At 34.0% G+C, this 26,965-nt stretch overlaps 1 protein-coding gene across 3 annotated transcripts in view; it reads left to right on the top strand.

Moving 5' to 3' along the window:
* LOC145965998 (tRNA dimethylallyltransferase) overlaps positions 1-26,965 on the top strand; it is a 79,615-nt gene that overhangs the window by 36,918 nt on the left and 15,732 nt on the right. For all 3 annotated transcript variants that reach the window (XM_083089646.1, XM_083089645.1, XM_083089644.1), the window contains one exon: positions 6,239-6,374. In XM_083089646.1, coding sequence (XP_082945772.1) covers positions 6,239-6,374 — 136 coding nt within the window. The remainder of the gene's footprint in view (positions 1-6,238; positions 6,375-26,965) is intronic.

Genomic DNA, 26,965 nt, shown 5'->3' with positions numbered 1-26,965 from the left:
TATTTTATTTATTTATCAGTTGCAATAAAAACAAAATGTTATATAGGTATAATACAAAATTATAAAAATACGCATTATTATGATAAGATAGCATTAACAAAATCTTGCAGATGAAAACGCAGTTACTTTTTATCGATGCTACTTAATATTGTCGATCGTAATCGTATCGAGAACGTAATTTCTCTTCTTGTCATCGACTTGTGTAATATGAAAGTTAAATGATTACACCAAGTGTAATAAATGTAATTGCTATAAGCAGCGGATATTAACTCTCAAAGAGAATATGCCTCCTTTTCTGATACTCCCACTTATCGGATCTTATCATCGACGTTAAAATTTAGTTATCACAGTGAGTAGAGAAATCGTAGTCGACGATTCTAGTAGTAATGGGAATATCACGCTATCTGCCACATGTTGTATCGCGTCGCCCTGGAGTCTATATCCCGTCGCGGTGGTACGATTTATGGCAACGAGTTTACTCGCCTACGAACGAAAACGCGAGTGGGGAAAGTGGCCTTTTGCCGCGCGGAACCGCTCGTAAAATCCTAATCTCGTATTATCTCTGCGGCCGGCGTATGTACACGTACGTTCTCCTTGCATATTTCGCTTTATGCGGCGGCAATGGCGGCGAACACGACGATGTTGGCGAATCGAGAGATCTAACGCGCAGGGGAAAGTACGATGTAACGAATCGCCTCGCATTCGGTGTGTGTACCTATCGCTAGATTTAACGCTGACCCCATTCCACATCGTCCTAAATACGTGTTGCGAAGTATGTATAACGCGTATGTATATTCGCGCGAGTAGCTATCGGAAATCGGGACGTGCGGGGGCGATCGAGAGAATCGTCGTCGGTGGCACACATCGTAATGTGAAGGATAGGTGACCAACGACAGACGACTCGGGAATATTGTTTCAGACAAGTGAATAATAGTATCCTCGATAGCTCTAGAATTGAATCGACTGTTCTTTTCTTCGGGTACTGAACACCTTGCGAATAACTCGGATGCGTCAAAGGTGCTGTAGCGAATTTATATTTATAATATTATATTAATAAGTTTTATTTGGAATTATTTCGTATATGAGTTATATTTATAATACCAATCATTTTTATATGTATAATTATATTTATAATATGCTAATAATTTAAGCGATACACTTTGACATTATTTGACAAAAAAGACTAGTTGGATAAAAGAGATTGTAGCGAAAGAACGACATGAATAAAATTTGAATTATTAATTCTTTTTCTTAACTCTCTTTAGATAATTAAATTATGGTTGTTCGAAAAGAGCACATTTTTTTGCCTTATTGTAATTTAATTTAAAGAAGCATTTTAACTGGATCATAGAAAAATATATTGAGTACGAAAGTTAATTCTATTAATTCGTATATCAATTGAAATTGACAGTTTTCTAAAAATATAAAATATAATTTCCGAGTGTGAAATCGCGCCGAGGTATCTTAAGATTGATTCTTGGGAGAAAGTCGTCTTTTCCATTCGCCATCCGACGTCTTTTCCAATTCCAGTCGATTACGCGCCGCGTAAGAAATTGCACAATCGATACCGGACGATTTGCGGTTCTGAAGAAAAGCAGGAGAACTAGTAAGAAATGGCGAATCGAAGCCGCGAGATACGGATCGGAATCGGGTCGTGGATACTCATTTCGGTTTTTTTCACTGTGGCCTCTTTCACGCGGACGATCATCGCAGTATCTTATTATCAAAATGACTTTTCAGCGTATCGAGTATACAAATAGCCTGGAATTATATTGTTTCAAATTTAACGCGGCAGCGCATTCTGTGTTTTTTTGACGTACAATTTTTATGAGAAATCTGGACCAGCGCGATCCAGGGCGAGCGAATCTCGACGATAAAGTCATGGACGTGACGATATCGGTATCTGCGCCACGTTTCGTAATGTGAACCGGCTTAATTAAAGCCGAGATCACTTAATGACGACCTCATCAAATATCTATCTTTACTCGAGCGGCTCTTCGTTGATCTCCTCGTTCAGTAGATTAGGTCTGGATTCGCCTCGATAATACGGCCGATGAACCATCGGAGCTTTCGCGTTCCTCCTCAATGTCTGCGTACGAAATATAATATTTGGCAAAGGTATATCTTTGAGAAACACGAAGTGTTCCGCACGACCTACAAAACGATTCCCGGAGTCTGTTCCGCAGCTTTTCGCTTCAGCGACTTTAGTATAGCTACGACAAATAATTGAATCGAAAGTTGTAATATCGTAATCGCGAGAGATTTGACCAACGTAGATATCGGAGAATTGATATCATATAATAATTATAATTGCCTAAAACAATGTATATTGACAATATATATTGACACAATATATATTGACAAATAAATTTTTAAGAAGGATAATCAGAAAGAGGTCAAATTATTAACGAAATTTACTATTTCTTCTCATATACTGTAGCTCTTAAATACATTTTTAAATTTTGAAATATGATTTTCAGAAATTTCCATTTTAATAATGCTCTGGCGAATATTTTAGAAATCTTAAAACAGCATATTTTAAAGTGCAAAACATTTAAATAATCCACATCCATGTCAGTTATAATTATAGTGGCTTTTGCATGACCTAATAAGAATCTGTAAACTGTCTTTTTGCTCTTCAAGGTTGTCAATTATTCCATGTTATGATAATTCTATATTATACATATTATATTCGTGTACTACATTATTAAGTTATATATCATTTCGCAATATCAGTTAATTTTAAAAAGATATGAAATCAATTATATTCGATAATTTGAAAATAATAGTGTTATATCTCGACGTGTCATTTTATGTGACGAAAGAGTGTTTCAAATCATCTTAATTATTGTGAATTACATCCGTTGCATGTCGGGGAATATTTACGATTCGTCGATTTCTGATGATGTGAAAAGCCGTTTCTGTCGTAATACCGATTATTAATGACAAGAAAATTGTGCGACTTGTTTGAGCTGTGACGATGGTTACTTTACAAACGTCAACCATCAGATGTGACATTGGCCCGTGCTGATAAATGGGTGAGTGGGCTCTGACCTAATAATCGTGTGACGGCTTCGGATTAATTATCGTCAGAATATTATGACGGATGTTTAGGCATTTAGTACCTCGATTGCGAGAGAGAATGGGCAGTCATTCTTTGTATAAGTTCCAAGAACAGCATTAACACATACGTGTTTCGGATTCGTACATCTACCAAATACGTTTCATTATGTGTCACATATGTATCCCTTTAAAATTTAAAATTAGCAAAAAAATAGATTTATATATTTTTATTTTGTATATTTTATTGCTTGTACAAATATGATGTTATCGATTGTAACAAACGATCTATATTTTATACATTCGCAATATTTGAGAGAATATATTCCATCAGGTTTTAAAAATATTTTTTTTTAATATTAACAAGAATCACGTACCATTCATCCCTTTATATTTATATTTATATTTTATTTTTTCGCGGTAAAAGAGAAGTGCTTTAAATGTATCTAAATAAATATATCGAAAACAAAGACTTCATTTGCTATATATAATTCATTCGATTTAAAATTGACAGAGAGAGAAGCTTCATCAGCATTATAAATATTATAAAAAATAAAATCCGATTCCCGTTTCTTCGTTTTTTCATCGATGACAGATTCCCGCGAGCGATCGGATTTCGCCTATCGATCATCGCTTATCAAAAATGCAACATGAAGTGTCACTTGCATAGCGATGCATTGTGCGTCCATTGCGCATTTTCATAATGCTTTGTGAGAGAAGCCAACAATGTGACTCGAAAACGACTATATCGCCGCTATTCACGTGCGTGGCTTCTTAACACGTTGCTTTAACTCGTGTTACGTTGAAATTCTTCAGCAAACCTGCTTACTAAAGTTGAGCGTCCAAGATATACGAGCCGTGAAACACTTCTCTAGCTAGAGAAGTTGCTGAACAAGTTTAAATTGTTTTACAGAGGAAAACTACGAGAAGATTTTTAACGATGTCGTTCCTTTACACATATATATATAGATGTACAGTTTCTTAACTGTATATATATTTCACGGAAGTTCCTTAATAAACTGCATATTTATTGGAGAGTTATCTCCTCTCGTACGAAAGTATACATATTTCTGCAATGGAGATTGCACTGAATCGAAAGTGATTCTCGAATATTTTCAACAAAAGTTTTTGCCGTCAAGATTCGCTTTCAAGAATAAATTTAAAAATACATATAAAATTAATTCTATATACAAATGTTTTTTTAAATAAAAATCAGATTAAAAGGCAATGCAATTATTTTTTAAAAGCAGTGAATTTTTATAAATTTCTGATGAAGCTGTGAAAGATAATTATTTATTCGTATAATAATATTGCACTTAATATTAATATTAATTAACATTATTTATTACGATGAAAAAATTATGCTATAATTATATGCTATAATTATGCTATACTGCTAATTATACTATATTCTCTATAAACACCTATTCTCGTTTCCGTAGTATTGGTATCTTAGCTCTATAGCTTAACCTAGGTTAATAATTTTTATCCGATTGCCAGAGACATTCGGGTCGTTTACCTCGTTCTCTCTCTTTCTCGCGACGCCGTTTTCTTAACAGAGCGATGTACCGGGGCATCTAATTTTCATCTTTTTTTTTTTTTTTTTGTCTGTCCCCTCCTTTTCAGACTCGCTTAGAACGCTGATGACCGTGTCACGGAAATAGAAAGCGATGCTCAGACGCGACGTCGTCGACAAGTTCGTCCGAGTTGAAGTCAACTTTTAGAGCCTCTCCCGGGATCTGTTTTCTCGGCGATGATGACGACGACGACGACGACGACGACGACGACGACCTAGTCACGAAATTAGGCAACCCTCGTCGCCGATCGAGCAGTCGGAGCAGTCGAAATGATCGTTAATTTTGGAGATAGCTTTTACCGCAGGCTTATATAAAGAGACTTTTGTTTCTACTATCACCGTATCAACACCTATTTATACATGTGGTCACATTTGTCAGAAATTTGTCACATGTGTCCGTTCTCATTCACTCACACTATCTACTTTTTGCTCTTTTCAGATAAATGTTTGAGCCTGATCGTAACGAGTAAAACACGCAACATCATCGAGATTTAAATTGCAATTTAAATGGCAATTCATAATTAATTTGTTTTGAACAGGATACTTTGATATTTATTAAAACGCGATGACTTTTAAATCTGCTTCATGCGAGACACTATTTATTGCCCATTTAATTGGATATTTTAAGTATCAAGATAAAAAATGCGATGAATAAGTACCTGATAAAGTGTGTAATTAACGTCCGCTAATTACAAAGTCAAAGTACTATTATTCCCGGTATGAAAGTCAAAGTACTATTATTCCCGGTTCTGATCGAACGAGATCTTTAATAATCCAGTTCGCGCTGTCACGATCGAGACAGCGCGAGACGCAACGATCCGCGATAATTCACGACAGACTGATCTTCAAATGAAATGTTTACGATTTGTCGCATGATACAAAATTTTGATTTCGGATATATTTAGCCATAGCCAGTCGAAGGGCATCGAGACATTTGCCGATTTCGTAAAAAAAAAAAAATCTTTAAATCTTGATATAGTGATCAAAGTAACATCGAGTTTCAAATTGAGAGTTTAGTATACTAGATATTTAAAAACGATTAAAGAGACATGCATTTCTATGGTTGACAAGATTACAGGATTACGAGACCAAGTCGGTCGCTCTTGAGTATGATTATGTATTGTATTCATATAACATATGCATTTATATTGATGTAATAAAAATAAATAACATGTATATAATAGTAAATTCTTTTATCACATAATTCCCGTGATTTATATCTTTGTATTCGTCAGTGATAGCGAATATATTTTTAAGGTTAATAAATCGACAGTACATGTATATGTATAATTCTCATTAAATATTAAATAATGATATAAATCTGATAAAATTTTGTTATATATTAGTTTTTATATCATAATTAGTTTGACATCAAGAATTTAATATTTTTCTTGACGCTTCTTCAGGCTGTGAAAAAAATTTCTCAAAATGAGCATATCATGTGATTGACATTCATTATATTATTTAATTATAGGGGATTACAAGGGATTTAAATGTAATCTTATACATATAATTGTAATTTTATAGAAAAGATAAGTCAGAATGTGTAGGATTAAGGTTCTTAAAAACGAAATTGAAATTTAATTGAATTTCTGTTTACAGATCTCTGGAAGTTTTCCATCAACACGGAAAAACACATTCCGAGCTTCTGAAAGCCCAACGCACCGCCGGTGGCTGCGGATTAGGAGGACCCCTTAGATATCCAAATTCTATTATCCTCTGGCTGCGCTGCAATAAGGTACGTTCGGTGCACGTGACCACGTTCTTTTGATACATTAGCTTTCATATATATATCGGTGAAATCGATATCACTGTCCTATTGTCACAGACAGACCATATGATGTATTACCAAAATAACGACGGAACTATTTTCTGTTTGAGTTTACCATCGCGTTTCCCAGAACATTACTTTCCACAGTCTGTCTCTGTCAGTATATTTATTGGTTTTCGATCTATTTTTCTCTTAAGCGAAAATCTCACGATAATGTGAACGCTTGGAACGAAGCTCATGGTAAAAATCTTTCATTTTCTAAAATTTTGCAAATTTTACATGTTAAAATTCTTATTTTTAGAAATATGTTACGAAAAAACGTAATCTCGGATAAAACAAATTGTGGATAAATTACTCGACTCCAATCATTGATTTTAGCAAAAAAGACGGTTATACTATTGACTATAGAGTACTATCGTGCAGTTAAAGTTTATTGTGTTCAATGTGTTTTGGGGTTCGTTTTATCGACGTCCTAGAAGCATCGATTTGACTGCGCCATGTTCAGTGTGCCGTGATAAATATTCATAAATATCACTTTACGAGTGCGATAGAAAAATCCGAAGGACGGGAATTATCGTCGTTCACATGAGAACGGGAATCGTGTAAATATCGCGTTTAACGTGTTAATCGTTAAAAATTATATTCGATGTATATTTTTTTCTCGATTCATTCCCGCGGCGATCTTGCGAGCTTCTCTTTGGATTAATTTACGAGGATGAGATGAACGAGACATACTGATGTTCGTTCGTTTTCGATTGTAGATCTGATCTGAGAAATAATTATATCGCGCGTTCTCAGTGCTCTTCGTTTTTCTTGATAAACGATAAAATTTATCGCCTTCGAGTGTTGCTCGGTCTGGTTTATCGTTGCCTACGATAAGTCGAGATAATCGATAGTGCTACTTTCAACGCTGCAGAGATATTTTATTCGGTCTATCGTTCTTGGAAGAAATCATTGCCCAAGCTTTTTCGCGGAAAAAATCGCAGAAAGCATTATATGAGCGAGCTAGGATAGCTTATCCTAACTTATCCTAACTATTTTAACGCCATATCAGGATTAAACGTTGTTATTAAAAAATAATATCGTTTGACAACACGAATGTATGCGTTAAATATGTGTTTTGAATGACATATTTCGAAGGGACATAAATTATAGATCACTTACGAGGTGGTCGCATTGATTGCATATCTTGCAAATTTATCGGATTTAATATGTAATCACGTTATATGGACGGATTCAGGACAAAAACGGACGGAAACTTACATTCTAGGCAACGCGTTATTTTATCAGGTATATTTATTGAAGTGTAATTTAGAAGTAGCAGCGGAAGTGCCGATTGACAGCTACACTGTCACGAAAACTATTATTTTACCAGTAGCGCTTTCCATGTTATTAATTGATCTACGTCGTTCTGCTACACCGACTCGCTCGTAAACAGAAAAACAATTTAAGAGATACTTTGTGATAGTAAATATCAATTTTAGAAATAATCACGCAAGTGGGCGAAATCTTGGTTTTTTTTTTTTTTTAAGTATTATCGATAGCGTGTTGTATGAACTTAGATGAAATATGGCTCTACTTATTAATTCTCACGTGCGCATAGATTAATATAAACATTATAAGCATGTAAGCTTATTACTTCGTATTGTGGTATACAATATTTTATTTTTATATTCAAAATTTTATATGCAAAACATAAAAAATTGAATAATTAATAAGTCGTTATCTATTACTTTTTATTAATTAGAAGATTACTTAGAAGATTAATTAGAAGTTACTTTTATTTTTTATTAATTAGAAGATTACTTAGAAGATTAATTAGAAGTTACTTTTTAAATAAGAATATTCTTAATAACATTATATTAAACACAAAAACAATATACGGGTTTAATGGATTATGAAAAATTGAATAAATGAATTATAATTGTTTTGATGTAGAAACTTATCATATTAAATTTTAAATATGATAAATATTCAATTTTTATATGTTTGCAAATGTCAATATAAATATAAATTTTTGTATTATTTATAAATATAAATGTTAATATATAAATGTTAACATATATATATATATATATATATATATATATATATATATATATATATATATAAATTGAATTTTTATCTATATAATTCTTAATATCTATATAATTTTAATTAATTATCGAGCTTTGACTAATCATTGTTTCATAAGTATTCTTGATCAACTAAGTAAGGGAATCTTCACATAATCTTCATTTACTCCTGTTTCGCGGTCATAAATTCAACTTTATGTAATCTAAAAAGCGAAACATTTTCATAAGAAGGACGTTTTCATTTCGCAGTTGAACTACCAAAATTACAGACACTTACACAACACGGAGGGTCCGGGTCTTAATTAATACGCGAATTGATTAACCTTCGTCTGACGTTCGAGTGAGACTCACTGTCGTAAAAGTAAAAGCGAAGCCGGCGTATGCTAATATCACCGGCCATTTCAACGCCGACATTCGAATCGCCAAGTCTGACTGACACAAATACCGCGTTCGCTAAAAACCACCGTATCCCAGATATTGCGCGAAACGAAACGAACGATCGGATACTTAGGTTGATTTCGAAATCGGAAGTCGATCCCTCGGCCTTGCCTGCTGCACCGGTTGAGAATTTCTTTAGCCTACGTTTACCGCAAATCTGCGGTCTCGAGACTTTCCCTAAGAGCGTTAAGTAACGGCGCGTTCCTGGGTAAGGTCCCGTTCACACCATAATTCTCGATCGAATGCACTATGTCGGACTTTAATGTAGTGAATTCAAATGAATGGAGTTATGCCTTATTTCGCATTGAACAGTATTTTCTAGTTATTAGATGTAACATGTCTTTATCATGTAACATATCTCTGTTATTTATAAATAGCACATTTTATACGATATCGAGTGTCATTAAATATATTATTAATAAATAATTACGTCTTTGATGAAATAATAAATCGAATTAAAAATGTTTTTTTTACAATTTTCATCCCATTTTGATTTAATTTTTTAATGAATTTAACATTTTTTCCGGTGAGATCTATTTAAAATTGATTTACGAAAATAAATACTTTTTTTATGTACAATTTATATTTAATTTAAAACATGAGTGTAAGTTTTTTATTTTTAAAAAATATCTAATTGTCATAATTATTAAATATTACAATAATTATCTTTCAAATATAAGGAATGTCTTAAATAATTTATAATGTGATAATAAAATATAAACAATAATACATTATTTACGTGCTTTAGGATGTGATATTTTTATTGAATCTATTAAAAAAGAAGAAAGTAGCGTAAAAAAGACTTAAGTAGTAGTTTGTACATTGCTGTTCCATGCATGGCTCACTGACTGCGTTTCGCGAGTAGCCGCATTGGAATGCCGTATTTTTTTGCCGTGGTGCAAATACCCCCTCCCGGCTACCTTTCCATCGATCCTTTGCAACCACTTGCATATACGTGCGCTTACAACGAGCGCATACAACATTGTATATCGAACTTCCGTCCCTTCTCCAATGAGTACTCGAGAGTGAGAGGCGATTTGCTTTTCCCGTTATCGGTTGCAACCGCCACCTTTGATAGAATGGATTGATTAAGTGCACCCATGCAATCTCTCTCATGGGTCTCATTGCCTAGATTAGTTGCAAAACTGCGAAAGGATCAATGATTCCGAAAGATAAGTTTAGATTCTGAGACATGTTCGCGTAAAAATGTGTAAAATAAAATGAGACACGATAAAAAAAGAGGAAGCAAAATAAAATACAAATGAAAATAACGAGAGATAAAGATATTGGGAGAAAATTTGTTAAAATAAATTACGAAAGATAGTATTATTATGTGGTTGATCTTTTTATGTCAAAATAATGGCAGACACGATTGAAAGCACGCATTTACACCGACAATATATATTTAAATATTATACAAACCATTTATCAACTCTTTATCATCTCATTTCACAGACATCTGGCAGTAGCATATAAATAGCACTATGTCAAAATTATCTCTCTGTGCCTTGAATCACTAGTTATAATTTAGGAACAACAGTGATGGTCGTGTCACTCGGTCATTAACTGACATCCCAATGTTCATCGTTGCGGTCGTTCTTGGTATTATTAATAAACGTATCTCTTGTGTCTCACGTGTGCACTCTTTTACTTTCGCGATAAATTTGGCGTCGTTAAGTTTTTACAAAATTTTATTTTTACATTTAAGTATCTTAGAATTAAATATATCAGAAGCGCCCATATTAAACTACAATATATCATGCCAAATGTTTCACGTTTTTCAAAATCCTTTTCGGATGCCTTGCCACTTTTTTATCGAGATATCCGAGAGCGTTTCTCTATCTCTACAATGAAAGTTTTCTGTTGGCGACAGAAGCAGAAAGTAAAAATAGTCAGATTATTTTACAAACAGGGTTTGTGGGCGTAGAGAGTTTTTACTCTATTTTGGACGAGTCACCGACGAGAGAGAGAAAGAAACTAATAAAGTTTAATACAATGGGACATTTAATTGCACGTAAATGTATTTATCTTCTGACTCGATCTTTCTCGTATATCTGTTGTATAATATCGTTTGAAAGTTCTAAGATGCGTGTATTGATCGCAATTTATTAAAATTGAGAAAGGATTCGTGATAACAAACTTAAATCGAAGATGCTTAATAATTCTGAATGGATCAATTATCTTGTTATTTTCTGCAAAGATCATCATTTAGGTCGATATATTAATAGATTAATAGACTCTAGGTAGGCCTGCACAAGATCGTTAATACGAGGATTTTATTTTATGAGCCGTTAAAGCCGACGAGTATATTAAGCAATTTTCCGCCAAGAGCGATGCTCCATAAATATTCGACGGTATGCCGCATTTCGTCCGCATTGCGGATGAGAAAGCGCGGCGGGATCGCGAAAAATTCCGATGACGACAGGTATGCTTTACGGATACGATTCCGACCGTGTTAAATTCTGTCGACTGCCAAGAAGACAAAGCTATCGCGAGAAGTGTCCCGGGAAAGTCCCGGACGCGGTAGATCGGCGTGAGCAAAATTTATACGAAGCGACTTTTCTAGCCGTGCAATAAATCGGAAAGATTGCGAAGTCACTTGCAGTGCGCAGTTTAACGGATTTTAATTGTTGTGCAATGTATGTAAGCGTATGTTCAAGTATGCATAAGCGAACGCATCTAGAAGATCTGTCCTAATATTTCCATAAAGTTTTAAGCATAAATCAATTTGAATATATATAAATGTATCCACATTATATATTTCCAAATAATTTAGCATTACATTCTATTATCTGATTAATTAAGCCGATAATAAGATGTGATATGTACTATGTTTCTTTAAAAAATTAATATTTCTATTACGTGAAATGTAAACATTAAGAAAATTCATTTCTGGATTTTCCTTTTAAAATGGAATTTATCCTTATATTACATAATATTTATAATGTATCGACTTCATTTACTCCTGCAAAATATAACTGTTTGCCTATTATTCGTGTTAATGATGTTTTTGCATTAAATTTTTATTCGCGTCAGCGACAATTTCCTTCCTGTGTTTCCCTTTATGGAAAGTTCACAGCCATTGCAAACGTATACTTCAATTTATCTAAACAATGTCGCTTAATATTTATTCAATCATTTAACGACTTCATTTGTAAACAGAGCGCATTTTACTATTGCGACAATATGTAATTTTGTATTCATTAAACATTGAATCACTTAAGAGGAAAAATCGTTCGTTTTAAAACTGTATAAGCTTAGAGTAGAGCTAGATTAAAGATACACATTGTGATGATTAAAAGAAATAATGAATATTGATAACAATTGAGTCAAAATTTTGTTATTTGCTTAATGCATTTAATCAGCTTAAATTTGTTAAATTTATTAGAGCTCCACATATCTTACGACAAGATTTTATTATGTTTACACACCATGTTTTGTACAAGTTAATTTATAAATTTATTAATATTTAATTATGTCAATACTAATTAATAATATAATTAAAAATATTTTTATTACATTATTATTTACAATATCTGAACTTTAGTCGTGCAAAATAAAACTACTTGTTTATCATGCATGTTATTGATGTTTTCACATTAAGTTTTTTGTTTAGGTGATTTCCTTTCTGATTTGCGACCTTTACGAAGTTCACAATCGCTGCAAACGTATAAGCTTCATTTTGTTTAAACAAAATGTCCCACTTGATTTATTAAATCAATATTTATTCACTTAACGACCTTAAATGCATAAACAAAAATTTGCACTTTATTATTGCAAAAATATGTGTATTTTGCGTTTATTATTGAATTATTTATAACGAGGAAAAACTGACTATTCTAAAATATCCGTAGAAGTTTCTAGATTAGAGAAACGTGACATATTATAATAATTAAAAAAGATACAATAAATAAACATTGATAAAAAAGATACGATAAACAATTTAGCTAAAATTTTGTTATTTACGTAACACACGTAATTAAATCTAAATTTGTTAAATTTATTAAAGCTCTAATATATATTAAATAAAATAGAATTAAATAAATTTTATGATAAGATTTTATTATGCTTATATTATGTTTGTAAGTTAATTTACAAATTTGTTAATATTAATTGTGTTAATATTAATAATATAATTAAATATAAAATATTTTTATATGATGAACTGTTTGAGAAAATTTATAGATTTAACAGTCGCAAGATCTGAGTTATGTACGTTTTATGACTTCGAAAATTCTGTTTGCCACTCCGCGAAGAATTATGGAAGTGTAACTTCATTCTCCCAAGTTACGTCTCAGTCTCTGTTACGAGCCGTATTTTAAGACTTATCGTCCACGCAGACGCGAGTAAATTATGCAAATTCCTTAGGGAATTAATCTGTACCTTCTCTAGATAGAAACATTATAAAATAACATGGTAATTGCAGTTCTATTGCACTTCTATTGCTATATTGATTGCTCTTGTTAAATTGTTATCTCTCTGTAATTAAAAGTTTTTTAAACAAAACTTTATGCATATATTAGATGTAATCAAAATGCTTTGCGTATTTATGTGCGTATGTATATGTATGTATGTGTGTGTGTATATTTGAAATATTATTTTATATATTATTAAAATATTTAATATTTAATATTTTAAAAATATTAAATATTTTAGTTTATTACTACATTTATTATTTTAGCTTAATTATTTATTTATGAATAATCATGAATTGAAGAAATTGAATGAAATATATCAAAGAGAGACGACTTTTATAAAAATAGGATATGATAATTTATGTTAAAAATATACAGAGAAAATGAATTTTATATAACAAAATTATATATAAACTCAAACTTGTATATATTACAATAAATTTACTCGCGACAATATATCTTCACTATTATTAGTGATATTGTTAATCTTACCGTTGCAGTTCATAGCGCGGAAGGAAAAATAAATTAAGCGATTTGTAAAATGTTCGCGAAATATAAAGAAAAAAAAGAGCCAATTGCTTGATATCAACTCTCATTGTCGGATACGATCGACGTACGAAGCGTAAGTGTACGTTGGGAATGACATCCGAGGCGGCCGAAGGCGTCGTGTGCGACGAGCGTAAAATTCGTCTGACACGAGTCGGTCCGTCGCTACTTCCTACAGTCATTTACCGGAGACCACCTATATGTATAATACGTCTGCCACGGATACATAGTCCCGCGTTGCGCGCGCGTGCGTATGTGTGTGTACGCATTCCCTCGTACGGCCCTCGTACGTGCATCGACGGAAGAGAAGGGGGAGCTCCTCGTAGTAGTGTGCACGTGCACCGGCCATGTTATTTTTATGAATGGCTCGCCGGCTACGTAATCTCCACGCGTGCAACGACGACGTGCATCCGCGTCACCTAGAATGCCGGCCGGCGTTAGATAGAAAATGAAACTGAATGAATCGGATCGCTCATCTTTATTTTAATCGTATTCGGTAACTCGATATCATCGTTTCGAGCGAAAATTCTCCGAAAAATCGCTAGGAAAATATAAATTTATGACTTGTAAGATTTTTAAAATAAGAATTTTAAATATATATATTTATTTCGTCTTTTTAAAAGACTTAGTTTTTTAGTATTGTTACTTATAACATGCAATTCAACTTAAATAGGAATAGTAAAATTTAATTTTTAATGTAATTTTTAATTTAATTTGAAACATTAAATTAATTATATTTTGAATTTAACTTTTAATTTTAATATTTAATATTCATATTAATAAAAATAAATATTTGCATATTCTCAATCAAATATTATTTTTGTGATACATGTGTGATATATATGTATAGAGAATTATATGTAGAATAATAAGTGTGTTAATAATTAAAATACACACATTGAACGATTTTTTTAAGAAAATAAGAATAATGAGAAACTTATTTATTAACTTGACGCAATGAATTTTATAGTATTATAGTTTAATATATATGTGCACTCCTTTTAATGGAACTGTTCTGAGAAAAGATACATGATGGATTTGCTTTGGTTATTGAATGACCAGCTCAGTTGTCTGCGATGTTTGTTGTTCTAGATTATACAGAACCGCGCGATAAAACACGTTTACATTATATCACGTTATGTAATGGAATATTTCATGCGAAACACTTCCGGAATTCCGTGCTGGTTTCCAAGGGGCAAAAATATCGCGTGATAAGCGAAAGATTGATGACTTAGGAGATTCTATTTTCGATTCTGAAAAATTTTGTAGCGATGTGAACTTTGTTCTTTCTCTCAAGTTATGTTATTTGCAAGTTATTTATCACTGCGACTTTTGCGTAAATTAAGTATATAGACTCATTTTGAGATCAACAAGAAGAACTTTTGAAGATTTTTGACGACTAATCATATTGGTTTCTCTTATCAGAAATTCTGCTGTTTGATCATTATTCTGAAGAAAAATTATCATTGATATAGCATATCTGGTAAAGTAAGTAATAAAACTCATGAAACATCTGTTAAATATGAGTAAGTTCCATTTCGAACAATGCGATATATCATACGGTAAAAAAAAAAGAATACGAGAAACTCGCAGATCGGTCGACGCAAATTATAGAACCCGCGTAAAATTATATCTTCTCTCTTGCGAGGAGAAAAGGCCATTTGCGCGTTTATCCGCATCCCAAGCTCCGCCAAACGCGTTTGTATGGGAATGTCATTTCGCGTGTCCAGGAGAGACGAGAAGGAGGGAAGGAGCACGCTTCCTGTTATCTAGAGGACGCGCCGCGATGAGAAAAGGGTCATCGAATGGCCCTGAGTTCGGGGTCATCCGTCTCGGAGGATGTCCCGACGTTAATTAAAATGTGCCGCGCATCTGGCCTCGTATGCCGTTTCTCTCTCTTTTTCCTTTGTCCCTCCCCGCTTCCCTTCCGTCTCATCAACCGTTCCATTCTTCTTGCGCTGCAACTCTTTAACGCGTTGTATGCGTGCGATCGCGGGAATCGCTCTCTGCGATTTTTAAAGCGCTCGGGCAGTGTCACTTGGATGGCAGCTGCTCGCTCGTCTAAGCGACAGGTCGCGATACGCGGCCCGAGGATGTGTCGTCACTTCCTGCCACCAATCGACCGATTACCGAGCCGGCCGGCCGCTACGCCCTTCGGAGCAGAACGGGGAACACGTGGTCTATGCCTTCGACCCGATACTCGATAGTCGCGTTTCTCGCAAAAACGGAGACGGTCCCGGTATGCGACATGCGACAAAAAGAGAAACGCGGTCAACCCTTTGATTCTGACGATTAAATAAATTACAGTTTTTCGGGAGATTTAAAATGCATGTGAGATGTGAGAAAAATAGAAAGATGTGCATTAATATTATTATCTATCAGCGACTCGATGGACAATGACAGGGAAAATCGATTCAGCGATGTCATCGATTAACTAATCATATCCGGTAGAATTTATTAAGTGATGAATAGTTAAATTAGTGTTTTTATTGTTATGTATATAAATAGGGTTCATTGTTTTCAGACACGGAAATAATACACCCGCTCGAACCGAGTCGGTTCAAGCATCTAATATCCTTTATTGCCGATAACAAAGCGTGAGTAAAGTCAGGGATTGCATTACCGGTTTAATAGCAAAGAAAGGCGAAGGCCACTCAGTAAAACATTATCTTTTGCATTTTATGAGTAGTTTATTTTCTTCCGATGATTATCTGTCACACTCTTACGTTCTGTTCTTAATTTTATTGTGATAGACTGAAGAGATAAAATGAAAAATTATGTGTATAATATTATGTGTATAATATATTAGTTTTATTATTAAATATCAAATTTGCTTTTTTTCATACATAATGCATGTATCTAACTGAAAGAACGTAAAGTATACACGTGTTATCAAATATGTATTCGTATAAAATATGTAATTGTGTGTGTTATTAAATAATATTATAATATTCATTGCTTTTAAAATTTCCGGCAGGTGCATAAATGCGGCTCATGTTCTATAAATTTTCGGTTTCTTTCGGCTTCCTCTCTCGACTTGTCGGCAATAAAATCGAAAAAAGTAGTATAAACGACAATCTGAACGGCCAGCCGTTCGACTGCTCTCAGCGGGAGTATCTTTAGGAATTTATTTCTCCCATCCGCGCGCTATTTCGCAGATTCTAGTCGTAATTTCTGGCCTTTGTGGCACTTACTTTGGAAAGCGCGTTGAGTCAGAGTATGGTCGAGCCAATTCAGTCATTTATAATTCAGTAAAACTGAAAAATTCAGGTTGAAAATAGGAAAGTAGGAAATAGGAACTTTAAAGTAGGAATTGTTATTAAAGAATAAAATCGAGTAAAAAATAAAATGAAAGAATAAAATCGAATAATAAAACAAAATAAAATAGAATTAAGAATAAAATAAAGAGTTAAAAAGTTACATAAAATTATGTAAGTAATATTCTTTAACTCACAATCAAAATGATGGTTATTATATGTATATATAGAAAGAGAACCGTATGATATAAAAAATAATTTTTAATTAAAAATATTTTTTTTTAATTTTTCATTATTACACAATATTTATTTATGAAGATATATAAGAAATCATGAAAATATAAATAATAATTCTTGCTGAAGCAATAAATGTATCGAGAATTTGCAATCGCCCTTTCAACTTATCAACTGGATTATTCCAAACAAGATCCAATACGAAATATATCTGAAGAAGATTCTTATCGCTTTCTTATCGAGTTGAGTTTCCTTAAATCGCTCTTCAAAGGAAACTTGCAGAACGCATTGCTCCTCGGCTAATGTTCTTCTTGCTTTTTGGACCAGATGGATTGAGATTGCCTCTCTTATCGCGGTTTCGCAAAAATTATCCCGGAAACCACTCGTGCCTCCAATCTATACCTCAGAATCCGGGAAGCTGTCGATAGAGAAACCTTTTAACCTTCAGCCACGAAATCGAAATCTTTCGTGGAAAATTATTGTTCTATTCTTTGTCTAAAACTAAACATTTTCCAAGTCATTATCTTTTTCATTTATATATTTTATATAATTTGCTATGACAATTATAGTAATCTCATATCTTTTCTTTTCGTCTGAATATAAATAATTGATATATTACAATATATATTTTAAATTATATACCGAGAGAGTTCAAAGTTGATAGAAGACAAATTATAATTAAGAACGCAAAATTAAAAATATACATTATTGTATTTTGTATAATTACTTATGAGAGAGAGAGAGAGAGAGAGAGAGAGAGAGAGAAGGATTTTTTAAAACACTTAATCACGATCTTGATTTTGAGCAATCAAAAATTTCTTCAAAAAATGACTAAATCTTAAAACATAAAAGTTTTAAGAAATAGAAAATTCCGAAAAATATTTTATGATTATTTTATGATTATTTTATGAATATTTTAATATTGTAAATATATATACTATATATATTGAATTATTATATTAAATGATAATACGACTGCTCTTTTTCGAGTATGATCGTAAGGATTTGCGACGATTGCCGCAGAGACGACATCCGAAATTTTCGACATGCGGAGCATCTTTTAAAATTAGACGAGCCTCCCACGGTGTTGGTACCGTGGTGTGAATGCGCTCTTAATATCACGGTGGGTGCTATTAATAAAGCAATTATAAGGGCTACGACCGCTATCATACTTGGTCACTTGGTTACGAGCCCGTTTGCTCATAAAATTTGCACATACTGTCAGTTTAATCGACTATCATATTATTGCGCGTTAATAGTTTGCGTGACAGAATTTTTTTTTTCTCTAAGGTAGTCTATTACATTGTATCTTCTTTTCCTTTTTTTAATATATACATATATATATATATATATATATATATATATATATATATATATATATATATATATATATATTCCGGCGAAGATGTGTTTTAAAAATATAGGAACATGTTCTATAAAATATTTCTTCAAATTATCATTCTATCCATTTACAAATATATATATATATATATATATATACAGGGTGTCCGATTCCTGAGTGACCAAACGAAAAGTAGTAGTAGATTGGGTCAAACTGAGAAGAAAAGTCCTCTACCACTTTGCAAAATTCGCAATAATTATTAAAAAATAAGCAAAAATGTCTCGGTACATGAGAAGCGGTAAACCGCTTGTAGTGTGTGATTATTAAGTGATCAAACGAAAAGTGGTGATAAATTGGGTCAAACTGAAAAGAAAATTCCTCTACCATATTGCAAAATTCGCAATAATTATTAAGTTATAGGCAAAAATGTCTCAGAGTATAAGAAGCGGTAGACAGATCGCTTCTCATGCGCTGAGACATTTTTGCCTATAACTTAATCATTATTGCGAATTTTGCAAAATGGTAGAGGACTTGTCTTTCCAGTTTGACCCAATCTACCACCACTTTTCATTTGATCACTCATTAATCGGATACTGCGAGCGATCTACCGCTTCTCGTGCGCCGAAACATTTTTGCTTATTTCTTAATAATTATTGCGAATTTTGCAAAATAGTAGAGAACTTTTCTTCTCAATTTGATCCAATCTACCACTACTTTTCGTTTGGTTACTCAGGAATCGGACACCCTGTATATATATTTGTAAATGGATAGAATGATAATTTGAAGAAATATTTTATAGAACATGTTCCTACATTTTTAAAACACATCTTCGCCGGAATACGTTCTTGTTTCATGAAAATTACATTTATCTCCTGATCCGACCACTCTGGAGAATCAATAAATAATAACAAGCCCGTATCCCTCGGTTTAATATCAGCGAATAAGCCTCAGAGTTATTTCTCCTTCGGGGTCAAGGGATGTACGTCACGTGGGGTCAGAAATCGCTCACCTCGGGAAAGGGGGATCAGAGATGAACTTTCCCGCGATTCGGGAGTGCCACGCGGCGTCAGCTTTTTCTGCTGCCGATCTTCTCATTCCCCGCCTTGCTTTTTATCAACCGCGTCTCGCATGCGGATCTGACTACGCGGTGGTTTTAGATACCACGGCACGCACGGCATTTCCGGCAACTCGACCCAGCAACGGCGCACCGCAATCGAATGCAGTCGTGGATAGCGACGCGAAGGAGAACGAGAGAAAGAGAGAGGGAGGAGAGATGTGGAAGCTGTCGCATTTTTTTTTTATTCGTCTCGAATTCGCCGTAAGGATGAGCGAAGCGGATGATGACGTGGCGAGGTTACGACCGTTCGTACAGTCGGTGCATTAATGATGCATTCGACGGGCCAAATTTTTCCGTAACATTTAAAGGACGCGAATATCCTTTTTATTTATACGATTCTTTGTACGGTTCAGTTATTACTTCGTGCTCGCAAAAAAAACAAACAGAATTGATGAGTCACGTGTCGAGAGATGTCCCTATGAATGTGAGCGCATCGGACATCATTGATGCATCCGATTGTACGCACTCGCGCCCATGCAGTCAGCGGAAACCACGGGAAAGGATTATTGCCTAGTGACAGGGGTACTTCTTTCCAGACGTTCGTTAAGAGCTAAAAGCCATTTCTTGTCCTCAACACCGACTATATATTTCCACTACGTTCACCGAATCCCCGGAAGCGGACGGAATTAAAACGGTGATCTCCTAATCCGTGGATTCCACACGTGATAGAATTATGCTTGTGTGAACGTGAAGCGGAAGTCTCCTCAATTAATCGAATATGCAATTTTGCTTTGAGGAAGTTAGTTTCGGTTACATAATGAATTCAGGTTTACAAGATTTTCTTTTTATGTAGCCATTATAATACAGCCATTATAACTTTGTTTTTTCCATTTTTATATTTCAATACAGAAAAAATTTTTATAGTACATAGTCTCGGATAAATTATTGTTTTTTTTTTCTAGCACACACAAAATAAGAAAAACAATGTTGCAAATATTAATTTAATATAAAAAAATTAAAAGATAAGAAAAGAAATCATTCAATTATATATAAATTAAAAAATATAAGTTGAAATTTAAATAAATTAAATAAATTAATAAATTAAATTAAAAATATAAATTAAATTAAGCTATAAATTAAAAGATATTTTTTTTCTTAATTTATAGTTAAAAATAATAATAAAAATGATCATTAGTTCATATTATATAGCTGCAGGAAGATCGAATAATTATGCAATCGCACATACTAAAGATTATCTTCCATTCTAAGCTTATAAACGAATAAGATAAAAGGACTGACTCATTGTTCGAAGAAATTCGTTGAAAATGCAGATGAATAATATATCGCAACGCCTTGTTTATGCGTGCTGGAAATTCCATTTTTTTATCCCTGAAATTCATAGCAAAAAGAAAAAGAATGAGACAGCTGCGACTTACAGGTATCTTAGGACCGGTATCGTTGTGTTGAAAGCGACCAATAAAATCGCTTCAATTACCAGGTGAAAGACAGGCGTTAACTACGTTTCTTCTCCCGCCGTCCGCGATGCGGTAGAGAACGTAGTAAAATTAAATAGCTCTTACAGTACGTAATAAAGTACGAGTTTCATCCCGCTGAATACCACGGGCGAATGAAGTCACTAATATCGCGTCATTAACTCATACATCGCGTCGGAAATTTATGTGCGGCGTGTGCACGTGAGACATATCGTGCGGATTTACGCTACGTAAGTGGATTTTGCCACTTATCGAAGATAGAATTACATATAAAGATAGTGTTCTTCACCCTCTATAATCGAATGTGTATAATAACGTCTTTGCTACATGTCTCTTGTCTCTGACGAAAATGATATTGTGATTTAATAAGACAAATCTGAATCATCGCGAATAAATCAATAAACAATCATGAATCATGTAGTGCTTCCCACACACGCGTTTTGCTAAATACATGTTTAAAAGTATCATTAATTTTTTGCATGCGTATAATGATAGTATATAAAATTTATATGCTATTAATAAAAATAATAATTTAATAATAATCATAATATATAATTATATCGATTATATAAATCAACTGTAGATTTTCCGACAATATTTTTAATTTTGATAGCTATTTTATTATTGATGAGCATTTCTTATTTAATTAATTAATTTTTTTAGATTACAATTACATTTATGAGAAAAATGATAATTAAAATTAATAAATTTAATAAATAAAATTAATAAACTAGTTAAATTATCGAAATTAATTTGAGATTTTTATATAGAATTTGCTTTGTTAAACAGTATATAAATTCGCTTATATCGCGCGCAATATTTTTTGATAGCGAAGCAATTTCTGCATTCTTCTTAGAATTGTGGTTCGGCAGTAGGGACTAGAATCCTTTTGTATTGGTGCCCTTGCTTGTTAATGCCTTGGGTCACACATACAGACATACACACGCACGCACGCACATATGGCGGCTTCTTTGCTTCTCTTTCTTTTTCTATCGTGCCGCCCCTTCGATCAAGAAATTATGCCCAGCGGACCTGCGTAGAGTTCGAAGATAAAAAAATGTGTGCTAATCTCAGCGAAAATCAGAGCTGAACGGGAATATTATTCGATTTGTTTAGTTGTAGCATTTTTATGATTATATCAATTATATTTTATTTCGCGAACAAAGTTTTAGCTTCAAATTGAATATAATATTTAACTGAAATTATATTGAAAGTGAAGATAAATAGAAGAATTCTTTTTGATATAAAAATAAAGATAAGGATAAGAATCAGAGGGTGAGAGAATATTATTTCCTTTTCTGACAACTTAGTTGAATATATTGCCTATTTTAATAATCGCGATCGGAGGCGCGCAAAATGGTTACATTTCTATTTTTATTATTTAGGATCTCTGGTAAAAGAACGTGCCTCAAATTTCTCGCCATTTAAATGCGCTCCTCGCTCGATATTATTAACCGACCTACTTTGATCTCATTAACTGACATATTTATTACCTAGCTGAAAATTTGCACACTTGCCTTTTGTCTTCTTGCTTGCAAATTGATTTTCTTGATAATACGTATAAGATGTTTGAGGCTGTTGAGGCTATATTCACATTGTGAATTATTCATCTTAATTTTATCTTTATTGAGAGCAGTTTTATAAAACGTAAATTTGAGACAAAATGCGGTTATTGCTCTCAATATTATTTATAATGCCTTAGACATGTCCTGACTCTTTTTTATTTCACTGTATATAAGATAAATGTACTCTTCTTTTTTTTTATCATATATCAATATGCATGTATCTCTTTACTTTGTATTTATCACAACGAGATGAAGATATGGTAGTATAATCCAATTTTTTTCGTTTCTTGCATAGATATTAATTATTAAATTTCTGCTTGTTGAGCTCTCAACAAAAATAAATAAAACATAAATGGATAAATTTTCGACAATACTTCCGATATTTCCGTTGCTTTTCTATTTTCTTTTTTGTTACCGAAAGCGTCCTCTTTTATTTCGTTTCATCTCGTAGCGGTTCTTTCTTGCAGACCCGAAAAATGAAGGCAGACGACCAGATTCGCACGAAAGTGTAGCTGATGCCGTGGGCATACCCTCTCGATTTTCCACGAAAATCATTTGTCGAAATTATAGGATGGATCTTTCTCTCTCTTGCGTAGCTCGTAACGTATTATAGCAAAAAAGAACCTATGAAAGCTACCGCATTTGCGTGCCACATTGTACGTGATTCCGCTGATTTCAGAAAATGTATTATCCGCTGTAAAAATTCGTAGACGGGACTGGTCAATGGCCTTACCAGAAACTATTTCAAATTCTTCGCAGACGCATGTTTGACACATTTGACAACTAGCGATAAAATGGGAGGAGCGTCTTCTGTTCTATTTTAAAATCGAACATAAGATATTCTTATTTGCTTGAAATGTTAAAAGATGTAAATGTCTGGGATTTTGTATCCTTTTTTCGCCATATTTTCTCGCATGATACATAAATCACTTTCGATGGCATTAATAAAACACACATAAGATTACCCGCCAGATCGATACGACTTGCGTCACGAGAAACGATAAGAGATTATACCAAAAAACGCGAGTCGCGAATCGATAAACATATTACATTGCAACTTGGAGAGTTGTCGGAGTAAAACACGAAGATGTGCTACATGTGTAACTTGTATGGGACGAGATGATCGATGCTCTTATATCTGAAAATTGACAATCGCGCATACGATTATCCTCGTCCGGGGCGACCGAAGGAGATTAACGTCGAGGATTAATTTGGTACGTCGTCCTCCTGAGTTGCATCAACGTCGCGGAATTCACGCCCGTCGCGTGCGTCGTTTCGCCGCTTTATCCGCGATCGTGTCTTATCCGTGTGATCTAATCGCGTATTCCCAGTAGCGCCGCCCACGCGACGACGATGACGGGAGCCCGGGCCGCGCGTTTGTATGCACGCGGTTACCGAATCCGCCCGGGCCTTTGACTTTTTCACCTCCAGACGGGATCATTGATTTCGGCGAAGGCCGCGGCGCAGAAACGTTCAGCACAATGCCTAGGCTATTTGCGGAACGTCCGTACACCTATACCTCTCTTTTCTATCGACCATTCCTTTTGTTTGTATTCTTATTAGCGACTCTCTCGTGCGCGCACCTTCGATTCATAAAACTCACGCTCGCCAGGATCAGGTAGGATCCTTTCCCTGAATACTTATGTGAATATTAATTCAAATGCGTTAGGAAGGAGAATATGTAAGGTGACGAAGCTGTCTTGCAGACACTACATTTCTAAATTTATTATCATCACGTAGCATGTGTTAAGTATGAAATTGTACGTGTCTTGGTCCTCTGGACTCTTCTTTCTCTTTTTTCTTTATTTATTTTTTAAATATCAAGTCGCTTTTTGAGGGAGTGACAAGCATACCCCTCGCTATCATCAATTTTCCTGTCTTGTAATCGCGTTACTAATAGAGTTATAAATTATCGGAGCTGCTCCGATGAAGTGTCAACGATTATAAATGCTCGACGATCTCTCACTTTACATTCGACGCGAGAAGGATGAATGCCGAATCCATTTCAATGTTACTCGTCGTGTCGTACGCCAGACATAAAATCTGTCATAGAGCACGCACGCAGATACACATGGAATCTAGTTAAATCGCATAGCGATCGCATGTACCATGTGATTATCAAATACTGATTTTAGGCATCGGCGGCTTGCGCTTTTAGGCTTACGTCATCGGCGGCTTGCGCGTTCGAGCATCGCATGAATGAAACGAGAAGAGGCGAGCGTGCACGTATATATGTCGCACTCGTGCGTGTAGGTGTGCGTGCGCGCTCACGTGCGTACGTGTAGGCGTGTGTAGCGCGAAGCTCCAGCATTTAAATGGGATTTAAAGCGAACGCAGAGCCGAAACGGGTTGCGGAGATCGCGTTTTAACCGTGAACGACCGTGAGAACGATTCGGCGTTGCTTTTGAATTATACGTGGCGCGTCTCCGTTACATTTTATAGTGCCATAACGAGCACTCTCGTACAAATTTCTTGCACAATCGACGATTCCCGGCCGAACAATGAGACGCCGACGAAAACGAATTAAGATCTGGTCCTGCGTGAGATCCGAGACACGAATTATTTTGTCATTTTATTAATCGTTACTACTTTCTCTTCGATATAAAAAGTTTTATCAGAATGTCTACTGATGGAAAAACGTGGAAATCTGGAATTCTGGATTTCTTTTGTGTCTGGAAAAATTAGGGGATTTCATTCTCATGGATTTTTTAAAATTCTCTTTAATAATGTTTTTATATTGTTTTTATATCGGTGCCTCGCCGATAAGCTATAAGTTATAAATTGTACATTTAAAATATATATATATATGTATATATTTTTGCATATTCAATATCTTAACAAAATGTAATAAATATTCAATTTTATTGTAATTTTAAGTAATAAAATAATTAAGATGTTATGCAAATGAAAAATATCCATCTTACAAAAACTATTCAGTTTATTAATATATTTGCAAATCTAGCATTTGAAACTTAAACGGCTCTGTTTTTTCTTTCTATAAATGAAAAGCATACAAACTAAAAAAAAGCATACATACTAGAAAACGCATACAATAAAAAAATTTATTTTAAAAAGTTGCAGCAAAAGATTTTAAAAATATTTTCTTTATCTGATATTTTTTTAAACAAAAATACTTAAATCCCTGAAGTCAAGGAATTTTCAGGGATAATTTTTTAAGATTTAAGTAAACATTTGTCTTTATAAACGCTTGCTAATTTATTGAAATTTTTATAAGCGAATTTCTCTTTTTAAAGCATGTATTTTGCACAATATTCTATAGACGTGAAAACATCGTGAAGCAGCCTCGAAGATGCGAAACGTCTAATGTATTGGATTTAGACACGATTACGCAAAAAGTGCTCATGTACTTCCACGCTTTATCATTGATGATGTCTTTAAGCAAAGTCTTTGCCATCCGATTATATTCTAACACTCGCACGTGTCTAATTTCGGGCGGTCGATTAAACCTCGAGCTCGAGGTTTGCATGAGAGAGATATCGCGATCTAGCTGCTTGCCAAGCGGTTATTTAATTACGAGTGTTTGCTAACGATAGTGAGTCTGTTTCGACTCTTTACATTCCACAGGCCGTTGTAATGACATCGCTATATGGAAGGCGCTTATTTATTTCGCTGCTCCCATTATCGCCACTTAATCGTATTCAGCCGAGCATTTATTATTATTTATCGGTACTTATCAGTATTATTTTATCATTAGCGAGAATTATTAACAACTGAATCTAATTACTTTAAATTTTACGGTCTGCGGAATACTTGTTCGGCCTCGACTCGGCCATTGACCAAGGCCTTCGAGCAATACGATAAAATGCCAAACGAAGAGCTAAAATTGGAAGCAACATTTTTATGACTAAACCACTCTCGCGTGCCTAATACTTGTTGCGTAACAAGGATGTTATACGCGGGATTGGTGCAGCTCTCTGATTCATATTCATGCGTTTCTGTGACACGTGTTAGATAACTGAACCGCAGTACCGCATAATCACGTTTGTCATTGAAGTTTGCACGCAGCCACGAAGATGCAGTTAAACGCATCATCTCTTGACTCAGCTTAAAATATTGTTTCGAAAATATTGAAAGATATTTATTTGCTCGATGAACGAGATAAACCGGGCACGATA

The sequence above is a fragment of the Camponotus vicinus genome, unplaced genomic scaffold, assembly GCF_025532165.1.
Source record: "Camponotus vicinus isolate PSW18456_S1 unplaced genomic scaffold, iyCamVici1.0 SCAF_2, whole genome shotgun sequence".
Taxonomy (NCBI): Eukaryota; Metazoa; Arthropoda; class Insecta; order Hymenoptera; family Formicidae; genus Camponotus; species Camponotus vicinus.
The sequence above is the reverse complement of the archived record's forward strand: the minus strand, read 5'-3'. Positions and strand labels throughout refer to the sequence as shown.